General features: G+C 42.5%; 1 protein-coding gene across 1 annotated transcript in view; it reads left to right on the plus strand.

Annotated features, from left to right (window-relative positions):
• The window catches only part of CSMD1 (CUB and Sushi multiple domains 1), a 1,037,384-nt gene that overhangs the window by 552,813 nt on the left and 463,959 nt on the right, over positions 1–20,612 (plus strand). Inside the window, exon 9 of the mRNA XM_049630105.1 lies at positions 9,844–9,947. Coding sequence (XP_049486062.1) covers positions 9,844–9,947 — 104 coding nt within the window. The remainder of the gene's footprint in view (positions 1–9,843; positions 9,948–20,612) is intronic.

Raw genomic sequence — 20,612 nt, forward strand, 5'->3', positions numbered from 1 at the left:
TTGGGGTTTCTTCGGCAGACAGGTGTCAGCACCTCCAGAAGATGTTCCCTGACCGCCCCGGTCAGAGCTTCCCCACCGTCCACAGCCCGACGATAGCCTGTCTCTGCCCCATCCTACACTGGTGTGCTGCGTCCTCCAGTAGATTCCAAGTCATTGCACAGAGAATTTGTCACGGCGTTGTTGTGTTTTTTAATTGAAGTGGAGTCTGCACCCACCGTTACACTAGTCTCAGGTGCACAGCGTAGTGACTCTGCTAGTCTACGTGCTGTGCTCGCAAGTGCTCTGCCGTCCGCCCGTACGTCACTCTTACGGCACCACTGACTGCATTCTTGTGTGTCCCTTCCATCCCGTGACCCATCCATCCCATAACCGAAGCCTGCGCCTTCCCCTCCCCTTCACCCGTTTTCCCCGTCACCCCACCTCCTGTCCTCTGGGAACCATCAGTTCGTTCTACGTGTTTATGAGTCCGTTACTGCTTTTGTTGGTTTGTTGGTTTTGTGATTTGCTTTTTGTTGGCTTGTTTCTTAAATTCCACATGTAAGTACAATCATACGGTATCCGGCTTTCTCTGACTTATCTCGCTTGGCTTAATACAGTCTAGCTTCATCCACCTTGTTGCAAATGGCAAGATCTCATCCTTTTTTGGCCACATGATCTTCTGTTGTATATATATGCCACTTCTTGGTCCATCCACCTCTCAGTGGACACTTGGGTTACTTCTGTTAGTTTGCCTGTTGTTAACAAAGCTGCCGTAAACATAAAGGCGCGTTAAATCTTTTCAAATTACTGGGGGTTTTGAGGGTTAAATACCCACTGGTGGAACTACTGAATCATATGGTAGTTCTACTTTTAGTTTTTCACTGAACCTCAGTACTGTTTTCCACAGTGGCTGCACCGATTTTCATTTACACCAACAGTGGGCGGAGGTTCCCTTTTCACTACATCTTTCCCAACACTTGTCATCTCTTGTCTTTCGATTCTATCCATTCTGGGAGGTGTGAGGTGATGTCTCATTGTGGTTTTGATTTGCATTTCCCTTCTGATTAGTAATGTTGAGCATCTTTTCATGTGTCTTTTGGCCCCTCTGGATGTCTTCTTTGGAAAAATGTCTGTTCAGGGCCTCTGCCCATTTTTAATTAGATTATTTGTGTTTTTTGGTGTTGAGTTTGTGGCAATGTTTAATTACCAGAGACTTGAACTGGTCATATAGGAAATAATTGCTACATCTGTAGTGTATTAAATCATTTCAGATCAGGGTTGGAAAACAAAACAAAACAAAACAAAACAGAATGACAGTTGGCCAAAAATTTCAAAGAAGTACTTTAAAAATGAGTATTTTGTAAGGAAGGTTAAAAGCTACTTCTGAAAATGGAGTTATATTTTGTGGCCTCTACTCTTATCTTCCTCTATTTATATATGAATGTGGAAATAAAATCTAAAAATCACCAATTTAAGACTCAGGAGTTCCCAGTTGGAGTTCTCAATCTTTCCCTAATAATTGCAAAATAAGTCCTTTGTCTTCCCTTGCTTTCATTTTCCACTTCTGAAAACAGTTTTGCAGCATATTGATATTTTAAGCCTCCTTAGATTTTACATTCAAGGTTTGCTTATATTCTACTGCTGACCTCACCCTAACCGTCTGTTGAAAACATATGAGCAGATGTCATTGGGCTCCATCATTTTCCTGCCACCAGATCACCCAGCCTGCATTCATGCTCTGCATGTGGTGTTCCTTTGCATTTAGGGATTCATTTGTACCTCATGAACGTCAAAGACATACTCATCTTTGCCCCTCCCACCGTGTCCCCACCACCTCTCAGCCCCAGGCAGCGTTATTCCTAATCGAGACCATTTAACCATGGCTGAACTCAACCTGCAGAACCCCTTAATTTGGTGTGTTCGATGAATGAAATTAAGGAATTTTTGAACAACTAAGAAAAGTTCGATTTATTATATGTAATGCCCTCACATATTTCTGATAATAATTTGTCTTTCGACATTAGTAATGTCAGCAGGCTAAGGACAGTGAAAATAGCTATTTCATGTACATTTCTTATCCTGGAACTTTGATGGAAAAAATGGTGGGTATGTAATTTGGACTTACGTATTTTAAATATTTTGTGAGATTTTATTTTTTAAATGTGTATTTATTTTGAGAGAGAGAGAGAAAATGCAAGCAGGAAGGGGCAGAGGCGGGGGCGGGGTGGGGACAGAGGATCCAAATCAGGTTCTGCACTGACAGCAGAGACGCCTGTGTGGGGCTCGAACGCACGGACTGCGAGACCATGACCTGAGCTGAAGTCTGACACTTAACCAACTGAGCCACCCAAGTCCCTTGTGAGATTCTAATTAGTTTGCTGAATAAGTCGCTGTATTTTAAAGACTTTTTCTGTGGGCTAGGCACTGTAAAAGTAGAATGTGAATAATCTGGTTTATAATCTTTGATTCCACATTATTGCTAAAATACTCAAATAGGACATGTATGACAACATCTGATGTCTGACTGGTGACCGGAATATAGGGAACACAGATATGTTTTTAGGAAACACACCATGTTCTGTTTGTCCAAAGCATGTTCCTTGAGACTTTCTCCCATTAACATTTCAAGGAATATTGGGGATGCAGATCAGCTCCTTTCCCCATAAAGCTTTTGCTCATGAACTCTTCGTGTGATACCGTGTGACATATCTGAACATCCGTCTTCCATTTCTGGAGGCTGTCAGAGTCACTGGCTGGATTTACCACTGGACCAAAACAAAGTTGGTAACAGTTTGCAGCGTATTTGATACAGCATCTCATGGGGCTCCTAGTTACCAGTGGAAAACACAACCGAAGGAAGGAGGGTGTATACAGTTTAGTGCTGAAAGCTACAGCTGTTTATTGCATGTTTGTACGTCTTGTGAGAATTTGCTTCTGCATTATTGCATACCGACTTTCGATAGCCATTATTTATGGATATAGGCATATTTTTAACCTAAATATATGTGTTAAAGGTCTACTCACCTAGCAGATAATATGTATATTCCCATGATATTACTAGTAGATGTAATTTATTAAAATTTTGTTATTAAAATTTGAAAGAACATAAAATGTAATAATAGGCTTATAAGAATATGATGATCTCTCAGTTCATCATAAATTAAGTATCGGGATGGCTGGGTGGCTCAGTCGGTTAAGCGACCGACTTCAGCTCAGGTCATGATCTCGAGGTTCGTGAGTTCCAGCCCCACGATGGGCTCTGTGCTGACAGCTCGGAGCCTGGAGCCTGCTTCGCATTCTGTGTCTCCCTCTCTCCGTGCCCCTCCCCGGCTGGCGCTCTCTCTCCCTCAAAAATAAGTAAAGATTGAAAAACTTTTCATACAATAAAAAAGATTATTATGTGCTAGGGGTCGAATATCAGTTGATCAGTGCCACAGTTCCTTTGGCTACATTTACCTTGGAACCCGTTGTACACGTGCATTTGTGCGTACGTTTGGACCTGTCTGTGTGAACCTGCGAAGATGCTTTGCAGACGCTGACTTGCGGAGGGCCCTTGAGGCCCCAGTCAGACCACTAACTGCATGAAAAGGCAGCTGTGTGACAGAAGCTGGCGTGGGTGGTTCTTCCTGGCGGCCCTCCGGCCTAAGGATTTCCGTACGGGAAGTCTTCTGGCAGACAGGATGTGGAGCAGGAGGCGTCGCTGCAGGCAGGGGACCTGGACTTGCAGGGAGGGCAGGGGAAGGCCTGCCGTGGGGTAACCGGTTGCCCTTCTTTCCTCTGCCCGAGCGGCTGCAGCCTGGAAGACGGAAGCCCCCGACGCGCCCCTCCGTCCCGAGGGACGCGTCGACCTCGGCTCCTGCCTCCAGGAGCAGGTCCGCTTTCACCCGCTGGCGATGTCATCGTGGCTCTTGAAGGAGCCAAGCTTGGGAAAAGGCTGCGAGCGCCACGGAGCGTGGCACGCGTAGCTGACTCGTCGGGGGGCGTGCAGTGTGTCGGAGCACGGCGGGACGTCTCGGCCCGAATCCCTGCCGCCGTGGTGTGCTCTTGCTGCTCGTTTGGACTGCCCAGCGAGTGCCCACTGATCTGGCGGCAGCGCCCTGCTGCAGGGACGTGAACCAGTCGGGAATCTCCTTGAAACGAGTGCGCTGCTGACTTACGGTCATCTGAGGGTTGGAGTTTGGTGCGGCCTGTTTACGGATAATGAGCTGTCCCACGGTCAGAGATGCTGCTCAGAGCATTGTAGTGTTGGCCATAGGTCGTGCTACTGACAGAAGAAGGAAAAAGTTCCATCCTTTCGGTTTGTTTATTTTTTTTTCAATTTTTAATTTTAATTTTTGAAAGAGCACAAGCGGGGGCAGGGGGCCCAGAGGGACAGAATCCTTAGCAGGCTCTAGGCTCCGAGCTGTCAGCACAGAGCCCGACGTGGGGCTCGAACTCACGAACCGTGAGGTTGTGACCTGAGCCGAAGTCGGACGCTCGACCGACTGAGCCCCCTGGCGCCCCTGTTAGTCGTTTTGTTTTGTTTTGTTTGTAATTTAAGTCCCTCTGTGCCTCTTTGATAAGAAAGCTGAAGACGAGTTAGTTAGAGGAACAGTGCGTGAAGCCTCCCAGCAGGATTGAGGCAAGTGGCGTGTATGGGGAAATGGCATCTAGGTTCCATGTGTTTGGAGATTTTTCTTTTTTAAGTAGCATTAATTTTGACTCAATGACATAGAACGAATTATCCAGGCCCTGATAACAAAATAACATCCTCATTAAATAAAACATGTAAGTTACTGTTTACAAGAAACAAGGATTCTATTCATTCTTCAAGAGCAAACAAATTTGTGTGTATGTGTGAAGGCTTCGTAGAGCAGTTTTAGGTTCACAGCAAAATTAAGAGGAAGCTACCGGTTTCTCACACACCCCCTAGCCCGCACGTGCACAGCCCTCTCATGACCAGCACCCCCGCCAGGTGCTGTGTTAGCTACGACTGATGAAGCCACGTGGCTGTGTCATCGCCGCCCAGAGTCGGTCGTCTGCGTTAGGGTGGCTCCTGGTGGTGGGCATTCCGTGAGTTTGGAAAAATGAACGTGTCCCACCATTAGAGTCTCGTACAGAGTACGTTCAGTGTTCTAAAAATCCTCTGTGCTCCATCTAAAGATGTGTGTTTGTTCACAGCTCCCAATTTGTCATATTTTATATAGAACAACACACAGTCCCATATGCTCGGTTTGTATCCATTTGGCAAATTTTCCCTTTCAACTCTTAACAGCAAAGTAAAGGAAAACGGAGATAATGCAGATTTACTGAAAATTCACCATAAATCACTGTTTCTGCTTTAATTTACTCAACACCCCTTCACATGAGAGCACATAATTTATTTCCACAACCCAGGGAAACTGTGAGTCCATAGACATAGGCGTGAATGGTGGCATAGCCGTGTTCCCCTACACGGACTTGCATGTAGGAAGCATTGCTCAGTGGTAAGTGGGATCACACCCTTCCGTGAGGCACTGCCTGTACCTGTGGCTTCGGGTGGGGAGAGGAGCACTGAGTCAGGAAAGGGAAATGGGGTGTCTCCCCAGCCCTCCCTCCCCCCACCATTTCTGATGCTAATTTAAATCACAACAGCACCTGATGCCCAATTTAAATGGTTCTACTTCCTCTGGAAATGTGGTTTCCTACTGATAAAACTTAGCATTAGGGACAATTGATTTAGTATCTTGCTCTTTTAAGAAGCCCCTTTGTTGATAAGCACATCGCTAGCCTGAACGGTGGTACCAGTGTGTTTAAAATGTACTTATACAAATGAAAAGATTTGCACAAAGCCCTGTTCGTGAGAGAGGGCCGGGACATTAATTTGCCTTGAATATATGAATAAATGCAGAATAAATGAGCAAATGGGAGCACAGAGGAGGAGAGAGAGAGAAGCGTCATGTAGGTAATAATACTTAAATATGTTTGTAATTGTTCCCAGAAGATAAACATAAGGTCACTTACGTTTAAGGTCACTCCAGGTTATATTTTGTAGATACTGATTTATGTTTCTTTTGCAAAGTTTAAGAAACAAGTCTTCTCTATATTTTTAGAAGCACCTGATTTAGAAATGTTTAAACAGAGGGTAGTGTGTTGTTCTCATAGAGCCTATAGGGTTTTGATATACTTGATAATGCAGAGAAAAACTCATAAGGAGCCGTTACTCAGACCAACTGTTACAACAACGAGATCCTGAGATTTGTCAAAAAAAATACATAATGTTACAAAACGCCAAGAATGTATTTTAAAGATGATACCAAAGTCCTGACTGAATAGCATCTCCTTCTCACAAACCTGAGATTCTCTTTGGAGAATTGAAAAGTAAATGATTTCATCTATTTTCATTAAGAAATCTTTACTTGTAAATGTTAACTTCTATAATTATTCTGTATTTATCAAAATATCCTCTGCGGATTTTAAATTTTTTGAAGTCTAGAACCTTGTCTTTCTTTTTTTATTTACGTTTTGTTATTCCTTCCTATTTTATCTATTAGGGAGTTTTATCTGTAACAGGTAAAAGTTTGGTAATGACTTTGTGTTTATCAAAATACTCCCTAGCAGACTTTTCAGTTTTCTTTGAAGGCTAGAACCTTGTCCATTTTCTCTTTGTTTTCATCCCGAGCACTGTGGCCTGGGCACAGTACACATTCACTAAATCCCAGAAGACTGAGTCACTTGTTGGCCTCAGCAGGTGGAGGAAGTGTAGTGGCCACCCTCGTGGCTTTGACCCTGGGGGGGTGTGGGGCCTCATGGCTTTGACCCTGGGGGGTGTGGGGCCTCATGGCATTGACCATGGGGAGTGTGAGGCAGGCAGTAAGAGCAAGCCCACAAGGATTCCAAAGGGTGAAGCGTTGTGAAGGGAAAAAACAATGTTGACAAAGAGATGGACTTTGTTGGACAGAGCGAGCAGGGGAGGTGCCTCCAAGAAACAGCCACTGTGCAAGGACTTGGAAGCATGTGTCTAGAGAACTAGGGAAACCACTTTGGCTAAATGTCACTGGGTCATTCACAGTCCCAAACACCACGTCTCAGTCAGCATCGTTCTCATTCACAACAGCCTGGATAGGAAAGCAGCCAAAGTGTCCATCTAAGCATGAGTGGATAAAGACAATGTGTGTTCACATACACAGGAATATTATTCAGCTTTAGAAAAACGAGGTACTTCTGTTTGTAACAGTATCGATGAACCTGGAAGGCATACTGCTGAGTGAAATAAGACAAATATATAGACAAAAAAAAATCAATGTCTCACTATCTGCGGAATCTAAAAAAGGCCAGTGCATAGTAGCAACGAATGGAAAGCGATGAGCAGGGGCCAGGAAGTGACAGCCATGGAGGGATACTGGTCAGAGTTGTAGTTATGTCTGGTGAGTACGTGGAGAGATCTACAGAATGGTGGTTCTAGTTAATTACGTTGCACGGAAGTTTATAAAAAGTATACATTCCCCGTGTTATCACTACACGCAAAAAGTGGTAACCATATGAAGAGATGTGTGCATTAGCTTGACCGTGGTAATCATTTCACAGTGTATATGTATATAAACTGTCGTGTTGTGCACCTTACATACTTATGATTTTACCAAAAATGTGTGTGTTCCCTCAGTGTTACTTTTTATTTGCATCTCTGCCCATCCTTGATTGGAAATGATGGCAAGTTTCGTTACAAATGTGTATTTCCGTGTCACTACCAGGTAGACTGTTTATAGAATGTCATATTGTCTGACACACGATAGGTTCTTTGCCCAAAATTGGGTCTACTTCTTCTCTTTCTATGGAGCATTAATCGCATGGAGTACAGATTACACTTTGACAGCAGGCTCTGGCTGCTTGTTGATGGCCTTTGCCTTGCCTTGGAAGAATCCGGAAACGACCATTTTTACACCCCTAATGAAAACAGTTATGTAGTGAGACCCCCTGTCTGTGGCTCATTACGAATCGTCCAACCATGACCCTCAGGCTGTAATGGATTATCACTGCTTCTCTGCAGGGTGTTACAGGAGGCAGGTCTGAGTAAATGTGTCAGGAAGGTGCTGGGAAGGAAACCGCTGGTCTCGATGATGATTCTTCAGTTTCTTTATTCTCTTCTTGTTGGACCTTGGTCACTTACAGACAGACACATAAGAAAGAAAAAATTATACAAAACCCACCTCAGGCCCTCAGCTTCACATGCAGTGTTCACACTGGTTTGCAAGAGCTATCCGTCTCGACACCTGTTTCACAGCAGATTGCCAAAATAATGTATTCAGACAAACACTGCAATTTGAAAGGGTAGACTTTTAATAAGTTGTAATGACTGTGTCACTAATTTTAGTAGGAATTTTGAATAGCCAAGTTAATGCCTTCCCTCTCAGCATTGCTCAGAAGCACACCCGTGTAGAGCCCGCTCAGGACCCTGCACGTTAAATTGGATGTTAGTCGGAAGTCAGCCTTCTTCCTGGCACCACGTTCCCTCCTTTCGGGTCTAAGAAATAGCCATTTGATACTTTTTTACAAGATTCCAGAGTTGTTTTTTTTTTTTAACGTTTATTTATTTTTGAGACAGAGAGAGACAGAGCATGAACAGGGGAGGGGCAGAGAGAGAGGGAGACACAGAATCCAAAACAGGCTCCAAGCTGTCAGCACAGAGCCCGACGTGGGGCTCGAACCCACGAACTGTGAGATCATGACCTGAGCTGAAGTCGGACGCTTAACCGACCGAGCCACCCAGGCGCCCCAAGATTCCAGAGTTTTAGCTCTACTCCGAAATAGATCCCATTAAAATGTCTTTCTGGTATTATGGTTCCTGTTCTCTCTGTCCTGTCTTCCTCCCTTGATTCCTGCCTCTCTGGATGCATCTGTCTCCTCTAGTTGTCTATCATCGATTTCTCTACCTATAATTTATACTTATCTATTTACTTTTTTCTATCCTCTCCATCATGTGTCATCTCTCTCATTCATCTCTCTACTGATTGATCTTTGTATCTTTTACCAACCCATTATCTGTATCTGTCTGTCTTACCTGTCTGTCTCTCTATCCATCTATCAGGATCTACCATCCAGCTAACTCCCCATTCCTTATTCTCTTTGTCACTCAGGATTCTAGCCTAATCTCATGACATCGCTGACTCTCTTTCTCCTCGATCACGTTGTTGGTCACCAAAGAAAGCATTTCTTCGTTCTGGAGAAAAGGGCCCTGTGCTGTATTAAAAAGAAGTTCATAGAATCCTAATATATGGGTGTATCTGACACAAATTGGTCTTGTCTAGTTGGCATGGGGTCAATCACCATGACAGTGTTCTTTATGACAATAAAGCTTCGAGGCCTTGCAGAGTTAAATGTAGGAGAAAACTTTCTAGCCTCAGATCTTTTCCTTATGTTAATTTGGATAATTACATGAAATCTGCATACATTACTCTAAAATATTTATTTCAGAGTGTTTTGGGTGTCCTCAAAATATATTAAAAGAAATATGAAAAGAATTCACGTATGAGATATATTAGAAGAATTAATGAACAATTCTTTTGCTTATATGGAGTTATCTTTTGGTCCTTCTAAGCACTATAAATGTTAAATATTTGATAGACGTTTATTTAACTTAAAACACAATATGGGTTATTTTCACTTTTAGAACTGGTAATCAATGTCTCTGAAGGGATAGCAGTTTTGAATTCTATAAAATTCTGTACCTGAGAGTTCTCAAATGTATACAGTTATCCATAGAACTACTTTTTAAGACACCTGAATTTGTTTGAAATACAGTGGAATTAAGGGACAAAAATGTGTACTACAGCTGAATATTTGCAGCATTTAAAGTCATGGAAAATGTCTGTGATACCAAATGATGGTCTTTGCCTTTGCTTTATTTAGGTCATCAAGCTCGCGTTTGAGGAGTTTGAACTGGAGCGAGGCTATGACACCCTCACCGTGGGCGATGCTGGCAAAGTGGGCGACACCAGGACCGTCTTATACGTGTAAGTACGGGACGTGGGGTCTCCTCTCCTCTAGCGCACGTGGCCGTCTGTGCCCTCGTGGGTGGAGCTTGCTGAGCTCAGGGTGTCCAAGTCTGATTTCACATGAGGACTGACTCAGGAGTGTGTTTCCTCTGTTTCCATGTTTGCTTGTTCTTTATCAGTGTTTTCGGAAGTACAGGTATTTCCTAGCACCATGCCATAGGTCTTACAGAGCCCTCACAGCCTGTAAGACCACGTGCTAAAAGCAGACAGGTTGTCGGGAAGTGGCCCTGGGGTAGCGGGCTGTGCCTCTGTGCATCCAGAGTCCCGAGGGGGGTACGGCCACAGCCCTGCTGACAGGACCAGCGCGTGGATCGCTGCTCTGCCGCTTGCCAGGGGAGGCGTAGTCGGCCCTGCAGTGTTCCCTGGATGCCTCCCCCGCCTGCTGAGTTTGGCCTTGAGGACGGTTTTGTCACTCCCGTGGGACCTCTGCTCTCCAGACTGAAAACACGATCTGGGAGAATCTCTGGTCATCAGGGCTTTCAGCACAGAGGGAAGCACCTTGCATGGATGGCTTCATGTAGCGACTCCCGCTCCCGAGCCAAACCTTCCTCCCTTATGGAGGCCATTCTGCAGAGTCTCACCTTTTCCTTTTCTCAGCTTACTTGTGCATCGCTCAGGTTTGCTTTTTATTTGTGGGGAAGCTTGCCCCCCATCCCTTCAGCTTGTTATTCTGCCGGAAAAAAGCAAAGCAAAACAAAACAAACAAAACTTCCCTGGCCATTACACTCCCTCACTCTAATATTTAGCAGTTGCTTATGAGGTGGTTCATTTTGTTAAAAAACGTGCTGTAGGTGAACCTGCTGTCCATGTGTTAACAAATGGATGGGCCGTTGGGGCGCCTGGGTGCCCAATCCGTTAAGCCTCCAACTCTTGATTTCTGCACGGGTCACGATCTCATAGTTGGTGAGACTGAGCCCTGGTTTGGGCTTTGCATTGAGCATGGAGCCTGCTCGGGATTCGCTTGCTCTCCCTCTACCCCTCCCCTGCTTGTATTCCCTTTCTCTCTCTCTCTCTGTCTCCCAAAATAAATAAACTTAAAAAAATAAATAAAGAAAAGAAAAGGAAAGAAAAAAAATAAAAACAATAGGGACCATATTCTGACTACGTTGGGAACATGCTTTTGTCATTTATTGTATTTTGGGCATCTTTCCCTACGAGCACATGTCACTACTTCATCTTCTTAGGTGTGAATTCCTACCACTGCTAATAATTAAAATCATGTTACTGGCCCATGATTTATGATGGTAATTATAATAATAGCATTAGTAGTATCATAGCTAATAATTATTAACTATCTCACGTATCATGTACCGTACTAAACACCTAATACATACTATCTTATTTGGTCCTTACCTTTACCCCGCAAGTTAGGGGTTAATAGTCTCCTCGTGTGATAAATGATAAGACTTAGACTTAGGTAGATTGTAGTGGGATTCGCTCACAGAGTCATGACACCGTTTGGAGGCATTTCTTTCCAGGAAGCAGCTTTATTTGTGCCGGCATTGGCTCAGTTGGGTAAACGCCACATGGCGTCGTCTTTTACACATTCTTGACTTCTTTGTCTCCCATATATGTGTAATGTACAGACATACGGTCTGACTGGGTGCTCTCATGTTACAGGGCTGTGAGGCATGTCACGAACCAGGTTGCCTTCCCTTATCTTGAGGTCTTTTCTCCCCACCTTCTCAGGGAGGGGACTCTACCACAAGATTAGAGGGTTTACCCCAACTCACAAGCCTGGTGTGCATATACTACATTGGATATGCATCCACGAGTATATGCTGCATATATGTGGGTATTTAAAGCAGTTATTCTTCTCCAGTGTCTACTGCTTCCTACGCATGGACGTGGCTCGCTTCCTGAGGCATCCTCATGGATCGCCTTTTGCTTTCCCTGCCGCCTCACCCTTGGCATTTACGAGCAGGGGTGCAGTAAACGAGTCTACTTGCTTTGTGCGCCTTCAGGAAAAGCTGCAGGAGGTGAATTGCAGGGGGAATGGGTAACTTCGTTTACAATGTCATCTTTTCCAACAGCCCCCCTAAAAGTTTCTCTCAGTCTAGTCTCCCACCACAGTATATGTATGCCCCTCTTCCCCCACCCTCACCAAATATTCTTTTTTGCCAAATTACTAGACAAAAATGCATTTATTTATTAGAGTCCAGACTCCTGCAGGTTGTGGCCCAGACAGACGACAGTATGGTTTTCAGGCGCCCACACCGATCGCCCAGCCTGGCATTGGCCTGCAGGGGGTTGCAAGCACCCACAGCGTGGATGGGAAAGGGGCCACAGAGCCAGCGACGGAGTTTCTGGCTCTGGCTTTGCTATTAACTATCTCTGTGACCCTGAGGGAAGTCACTTTACCTCTCTGCACCTCTGTCTTCATGCCTGTAAAGTGTGTATAATAAAGTCCCCCTGCCTGTGGCAAGGAGCAGAATGAAATAATGCGTGCGAAAGTGCTGCAGAGCTAAGAAATGTAACCCACAAGTGAAGTAACTTTATTATTACCATAACAGCTAATTTACGGAAGGGTGTCACTAAAGCAAATGAAAGAAAATTCTAAATAAATGCAAAATATGACATATAAACGAAGCAAAGCAATGCCCTATAAAATCCCTTAGGTCACTATTAAAGATCTAAAGTCATACACCTATTTTTTCTAACGCTATTTGTTGTTAAGAGAGCAACAGCAAACTATGTATTACATTGACATAAGTGTTATTAGAACTTCCTCTCGATAGCTCACATCTATAAGTGAAACACTAAATAGCCAACTGAATCAAACTGAGATGCCCTTTGGGAAACATAACGTAGCAAAGATCACTTGGGCATTTAATCAGCGGCAGTGGAGAAAAAGGAAGCCACTGATAGATTTCCTCAGTAGACAAAATCACAGAAAAAGAAAGAAAACAAGGAGAGAACCACAGCTGTGTCTTCAAATAAACAGGTACTTTTAGGGAATACATTGACAAATATTTTTGAGTGCTTATAGGCTAGACTTCATTCTCAGTGCGGAGCTGGAAATCTCACTGGAGAGAGGCAGATATGGGGGCGGGTACGTACCAGACCAGGGATGAAGTCGTTGGATCTCATGATGCAGATTTCAAATAAAATATGAGTTAAGAAACTTCTTTTTGGAAGACTGGTATTCACTACCTCAGGTTCAATATGTTATAGGTTTCCCCTCTGTGTGTGTGTGGGGGGGGGGTGGGGGTAGGGGTGGAATTCTAGTCTTGGATATTCAGGAAGAATTTGGAGAGTGAGATAGCCTAATCGGTTCATCCTAGATATGGTTGTAAAATGTCCAATTTCTGTCAATGGCTTTTTAGTTTCTTAACATTCTTGGCACAACAAGAGGACAACTGAATTTAGGAGAGACCCTTTGAATGATCCAACCTTCCCAAAAGACAAACAGATTACTCTGGTTATTTTTACAGAGGGACAGACTTAAAATTAAATAACTTATTTGGCAAATCTCTGTTGAGATCTATCCAAGAATATATATTGATAACGGTCTTGAATTTAATTTGCAGAAGAATTGCATCTGGAGTTTCCTCTGGCCTTTTCGGTTATTAGCAATGGGTGGCCGGGCAATTGCTTTAATTTTGGGTTATAGGTTTTAAATGTCTGTGCCTCTTAGGGGATCAAGAACCAACCTCAGGGAAGTCTGCAGGCAAGTAGCATTGCCTGCATCCAATGAGATGTGTGGGTTAACTGCTAAGGGTACCAGTTGTTTCTTATGGCTGGTTGACCTGTTATTGCTGAAGCCGCTACTTGTTTCTAGAAGCTTCCTGAGCCCCTGGTGTGACCATGGCCATGTCCCCTTGCTGTTGTCGGCAGGTCCTGAGCCGAAGGGCATCATTCTCTTTTTATTAAAAGGCTGTGGAACAGCTCTAAGAAAGCAAACACTAAAAACTGATGATTCCATGTTCATGTATCTTTGATATCATCAGAGGACTCAATCAATATACATCTCAGTGCTTTGGAGAAAAGCTTGAGTAGTTTATGTTAGGAATAAGTACATGAAGACAGCTCCTTGAAGGCTTTCTAGATAAAAACCTGTGTTTCCATGATCAGAAATCAAGTACACTCCTTCGGTTCTTGGAAGCCTGGAATCACATGATCACAAACATTTCTCTTCATATTCTCACCCTTCTAATTGGCTTGCCTGTGCGCGGGGGTGCAGCTGATTGCACACATCAGACTTTATCTATGTTAGCTTTCCCATTGCCGCCTCTTTATCCGGGAGCTTTCTTACCAGCTTCTTTGCAAAACTATTTATCGCAACTCAGACATTGTGGTAGGATTCAGGGCGGGCTTCGAGGGGATGGTGAGCAACGGAGAAGTCAGAGACTGCCAGCCTTCATTAGGACCCTGGAGAGGGGTCGCAGAGCAGGACCCTCTCTGGATGGGCTACAGAGTCTAGATTCTCTGTTCCAGCTACCCTTCCAGTGGGGAAATAACCGACTGCTGAACACCAGCATTCTAGGTTTGGGAGGCTAGCTGTTTCTGAGGTGTCTGGGGAGGCAGGCTGACCTAGGACCTTGGGGGCCCATGGGAAGTTGTATTTGGAGGCTCCTCCTACAGAGGAGAAGCCGTAGGTCCCAAGGGATGGGCAGCTCACCTGTAGTGCCTGCTGGAGATGGAGTGGGGAGGGCTCCAGCCAACCCTGGGCCCCGCCAACCTGAGTCATTTTCCAGATGTCCTGCTGATTATGCCACCAATATTGACTGACGGTGATTGCTTTCTCTAAGAAGCCGGAAACACATGTCTTTCTTCTCACACTGTTAACCTGAAGAGCTAGGGAGCTCTTTTCCATGACTCATCAGCCCAAAGCATTTCAAATTTGTGTGGCGTGTTTTTGACATGAAGTTAACTCAAAGGCAAAGTTATTCTCTTTGTGGAGGAGATAAGGACATTTAGAACGAGAAGGGACATCCACTTCCACAAGCCCGGATCCCTGTCTCGTGCCTTTCAACCTCAAGGATTGTGTAAGTGTCAAATGGAATGGTTAATAACAAATTGGTTTAGAAACATTAGAAGTACAGTGCCACAAGGAACTATTACGCTACTAGGTATTACATCTGCTTTAATACCACAAATCACGCGGGGTTCAGCAGTATTCTGAGTCATCTTTGGACATGGGAGGTGCTAGGAAGGAGGAGGCCAGGGAGAGATGCAGCTGTCATTTCCTGACTCTTGTCTGCACCTGCGTTGTCTCATGGCAGTCTTGTGACAAAGGTATTGTTTCCACGAAAACAAGCAGAGCTCTAATTCATGGTCATGTAGACAGCACACTGCTCAACGGGTATTTGAACTCAAAACGATTCCTGTTCGCTTTTGAATCTATAACAGAACATCACAACGAGGATATTGACATTGATTGATACAATTTACTAATCTTAGACTTTCCTGGTTTTATTTCTGTGTGTGTGTGTGTGTGTGTGTGTGTGTGTGTGTGTGTGTGCATGAGTTCAATTCTATACCATTTTAGCACCTGTTTCAATTCATGTACCCACCTCAAGTCAAGACACATACAAAGCTAACTCATGTTGCTTTTGCTCATCATATCTGTGTCCCTCTCCCTCACTCCTCCCTGACGCTGAGAGCCACTCTGAATTCCATCCGTACAGGTGTGTCATTTGTGAGAGTGTTACATACATGGAGTCACAGTGCCTAACCTTCTGTGCTTGCCTTTTTATACTCAGCAAGATTGCCTGGATATTGAGGAACTATTGAAGAATAGTTCTGTCCTTTCCGTGACTGATGTACTCCATGATATGGATATGCCACTGTGTGTTTAACATCTACCAAATTGCGTATCATTTCTGTACAGGTTTTAGCGTGACCATGAGTTTTCATGTGTCTTGGATGGAACTCCAGAACTGCTGTTGCTGGGTTGTATGTTAGTTGACTGTTTTGTTTTATAAGAAACTGTTGGATGACGCTGAATACCTCTTCTTGCTTTTTTGTCGAGACATCGTTTTTGGTAAATTGTCCAGGTGTTTTTCCCCTATTTTCTCATTGGATTCTTTAACATTATTTTTAAGAGCTTTTTGTAGATTCTAGATAATAGTTCTATTTTAAAAATTTTTTAACATTTTATTTATTTTTTTTGAGATACAGAGAGAGAGGGGCAGAAAGAGAGGGAGACACAGAATCTGAGGCAGGCTGTGGACTCTGAGCTGTCAGCACAAAGCCCGACATGGGGCTTGAACCCACAAACTGTAAGATCATAACCCTAGCCACAGTTGGATGCTTAACCAACTGAATTGCCCAGGTGCCTCTAGATAATAGTTCTTTACACAATATGTGCTTTGCAAATATTTTCCCTCAATTTATTACTTTTTTTTATCTTATTTATATGTATCATCACAGCAAAAGTTTTAATTTTGATTAGGTCTAATGTATAAACTTTTCTAATCATAACTTCTGCTTTTAGGTGTCAATTTGAAGGACTATGATTTTCTTGAATATTTAGTCCTTTTAGCTATTTTCAGGTCTGAACCATTCTGTATCAATTGTGGAATAAACTTGTATATGTCTAAAAGTTCTTGGTGGGATTGTGATAGGAATTGCATGACATTGTTGAACAGTTGGGAGAGAATTGAGTCTTCCAATTCACAAATATAATATTTCCTGCCATTTATCAAATTTTGTGTGTCTGTGTTAACTGATATGAGTATATATTTGTCCTTTTTTAGCTAGTTCATATTGTGAATTACATTAGTTGACTTTTGAATGTTGAACCAGCCTTACATGCCTGGAATCAATTCCACTTTGAGGAAGAGAACAATTCTTGTTACACATTGGATTAACTTTTATAGTATTTAACTGAGGATATGTTTGTCTAAGTTCATGAGACATACAGGTCTGTAGTTTCTAACTTCCTTCTTTCTTTCATACTTCCCTTCCCTTCCCGTCCTTCCCTTCCCTTCCCTTCCCTCGTTTCTCCCTTCCCTCGTTTCCTCCATCCCTTCCTTCTCTCCCTCCTTCCTTCCCACCTCCCTCCCTCCCTTCTTCCTTCTCCCTTCCTTCCTCCTCCCTTCCTCCCTTCCCTTCCTTCCTTCCTTCCTTCCCTCCTTCCTTCCCCCTTCCGTCCTCCTCCCTTCCTCCCCTTCCTTCCTTCCTTCCTTCCTTCCTTCCACCCACCCTTCCTTCTCTCCCTCCTCCCTTCCCCCTTCCTTCTCTCCCTTCTTTCTTTCATCCTCCCTTCCCTGCCTCTCTCCTTCCTTCCTTCCTTCCTTCCTTCCTTCCTTCCTTCCTCCCACCCTTCCTTCCTTCCCTCCTTCCTCCTTCCCTCCCCTCCCCTCCCTTCCCCTCCCATCCCCTTCCCTTCCCCTCCCCTATCTATGTCTAGTTTTGGCATGAAATTAATACTGGTCTCATTTAATGACTTGAGAAGTATTCCTTCCTCTGTTATTTTCCAGAAGAGTTTATGAAAAGTGATGTTAATTCTTCTATAAAACATAGATAGAATTTTCCAGTGAATTTCTGGGTCTGCAGATTTCTTTTTGGGGAGCTTTTTAATTACAGCATCAATTTCTGTAATTGTTACAGGACTATTCAAATGTCTGTTTCATCTTGGTTGAATTTTGATAGTTAGTGGTTTTCAAGGAATTGGTTCATTTTTTTATAACCTGTCAAATTGCTGAGTCTAAAGTTGTTCATAATATTTCCTTATCATGCTTAATGTCATTAATGACTGCTGAATTTGTAGTAATAACTACTCTTTTATTTGTTTGTGATGCATGTCTTCTCCCTCTCCCTCTCCCTTTCCCAGTCTTCTTAGAAGCTTATCAATTATGTTAATTTTTTAAAGTAATAGTTTTTATTTCTTTTATTTCTATTTTTTCTGTTGCAATTATATTTATTTCTGATATTTATCATACCCCTCTTCTGCTCCTTTGGATTTATTTTGCTTTACTTTTTGTAGTTTCTGGAGGTAGGAACTTAGGTAATTATTTCATTCCATTTCTCCTGTCTAGTTATTTTTAGTACTATAAATTGTCCTCTTGGCACTGCTTTAGCTATATTCCAGATATGTTTTTCCTATATGTTTTGTTCTCATTTTTCTTCTGTTCTTTATTTGTTTGTTTCATTTGAGACTTCTTTTGATCATGGATATGTGTTGTTTAGTTTTCGTGTGTTTAGAAATTTTCCTGTTTCCTTTCTGTTAAGAATTTCTAGTTTGATTCTATTGTGGTCAAAGAACACTTTCAGTAGTATTATTTCAGTTTCTTTAAATGTGTTGAGGTCTATTATCTGGCCCAGAATGTGGTCTATATAGGTGAGTGTTTCAGAGGAGCTTATGGGGCATGTGTTTTGGCGCTATTGGGTATAGTGTTCTCTATGCCAATTAGATCCTGTCGGCTAATTGTATTGTTCAGATCTTCTATAACCTTGCTGATTTTCTATCTAGTTTCTGAATGAGGGCCGTTAAAATCCTCAACTGTACTTGTGGATTTGTCTGTTTCTTCTCTCAGCTCTATCAGTTTTGCTTTATGTATTTTGAAGTTCTAATGTTTGTTGTGTACACAGGATTTGTGTGTCTTCCTGGTGGATCATTTTATCATTGTATAACATCCCACTTTGTCTCTAGAATATTTTTTTGTTCTCAAGTCTACTTTATCGAAATTTAATGTGGCCACTCCTCCTTCTTTATTGTCAGTATTTTCATGGTATAACTCTTCTCCTTCTCCTTTCAACATACCTTTGTCCTTGACTTTGAAATGTGTTTTTTTTTTCTTTTTTTTTTTTGTGAACAGCATGTATTTGGGTCATGATTTATCGACTCTGCCACACTGTGTCTTTTGATGAATTAGACAATTGACATTGAAGGTTATTACAGAAAGAGTTTGTATGTGCCACTTTATTATTTGTTTTCTATTTGTTTCTCTGGTTCTGCTGTTTCTTTTACTTTCTTTCTTGCTTTTCTTTTCTAACCTTCCTGTGGGTTACTTCCACATTTTTTAAGGACTCCATAGTTTTCAAAATGGTTACTGTGCATATTACAATATACATTTGTGACTTATAACAGGCTACAGGTATATAAGTTCCCTATTATTGCTGTATCAAATTATGACAAACTTGGTGACTTAAAACAGAAATTTATATTCTGATAATTCTGAAGGGCAGAAATCCAAAATCAGTTTCATTCAGCCAAAATCAAGGTGCCAGCAGGACTACTCTCTCTCCAGAGGCCCTGAGGGAGGATCCAGTCCTAGATGCTTCCAGCTTTTGATGGCTGCTAGCGTTTCTTGGCCTATGGCGCCATCACTTACCTCTCTGCCTCCAAGTTCACACTTTCTTTCTCTTCTGTCTGAAATCTCCCTCTGCCTCCTTCTTCTGAGGACACCTTTGAAGGCATGTAGAGCTCACCTTGGTAGTCCACTACCATCTCCCCACCTGGAGATGCTTAACTTAAATACATTTGGAGAAATTATTGCCATATAAAATAACATGCACAGGTGTCATAGATTAGGACATGCACATTAACATGCCATCCGCCTATTACGATGGTATCAACATTTAAAACTTTTCCATGTAACCTCACTTCCTTTACCTTCCCAACTTTTAAATGTCATTGAGTATCAGAGGTGTTAAAATACTTGTTTCAATCATTAAATATGATTTCTAGAACTTATTATGAAAGAATAGTATACTTTATATTCTCATATAGTCTTCCCTTTCTTCTTGATGTTTCAAGTTTCTCCTGTTACCCTTTCATTTCTTTTTGAAGAAATTCATGTAACCAGTCACTAAAGTTGGGTCTACTAGCGGCAAATTATTTGTCTGACATTTAAAAAATTTTTCCTTTTATTTTTAAAGATTACATTCACTGGACATGGAACTTATGCTTGATAGTTCTTTTCTTCAAAAACTTGAAAAATTTTGTGACACTTCCTGTGGCCTCCAGTGGTCAGGAGATCTACTGACATTCAAATTGGCAAATTCGAGTAAAAAAATGTGTCCTTTCTCTCTGGATGTTTTCCAGATTTTGTTCTATGTCTCTAGTTTTCAAACATTTAATTAGATGTTCTTGCATGGTCTTGTTTGGATTTATCTGGTGTGAGGGTCACTGAGTTTCTTAGAACTGTAGGTTTATTCATTTCACCATATTTGGGCAGTGTTCAGCAGTTATTTCTTCAAATATCCTTCACTCCAAGGTCTCTCTCTTCTTCTTCTGGGACACTGAAGATGCCAAGTTTGGCCTTTTTGTCCCCCAGGTTTTGGAAGCTCTGTTCACGTTTTGGAAGCTCTGTTCACGTTTTGTTGTTGTTTTTGTTTGTTTTTTGTTTCTTTTTTTCTTTTTTCAGGCTGTATTCTCTCTGTTCAGTGTAGGGAGTTCTATTCATGCACTCTCAAGTTCACTGATGGCATCACACATCTCTACCATGAGCTTTCTAGAAATTTTTGTTTTAATATACGTTGAATCTTTTTAGTCCTATAATTTCCACCTGGTCTTATAACATCCATTTCTTTCCTGAGATTTTTTTTTCTACCTGTTTTCAGAGACTTTGTAAAAGACTGTTAAAGCTTTTACATGATGGGTGTTTTAAAGCCCCTGTCAGATGATTGCATCACCCGTTCATTTCAGGTGTTGTCGGCTGGTTATGTTTTCCC

Source organism: Panthera uncia, chromosome B1, assembly GCF_023721935.1.
Source record: "Panthera uncia isolate 11264 chromosome B1, Puncia_PCG_1.0, whole genome shotgun sequence".
Taxonomy (NCBI): Eukaryota; Metazoa; Chordata; class Mammalia; order Carnivora; family Felidae; genus Panthera; species Panthera uncia.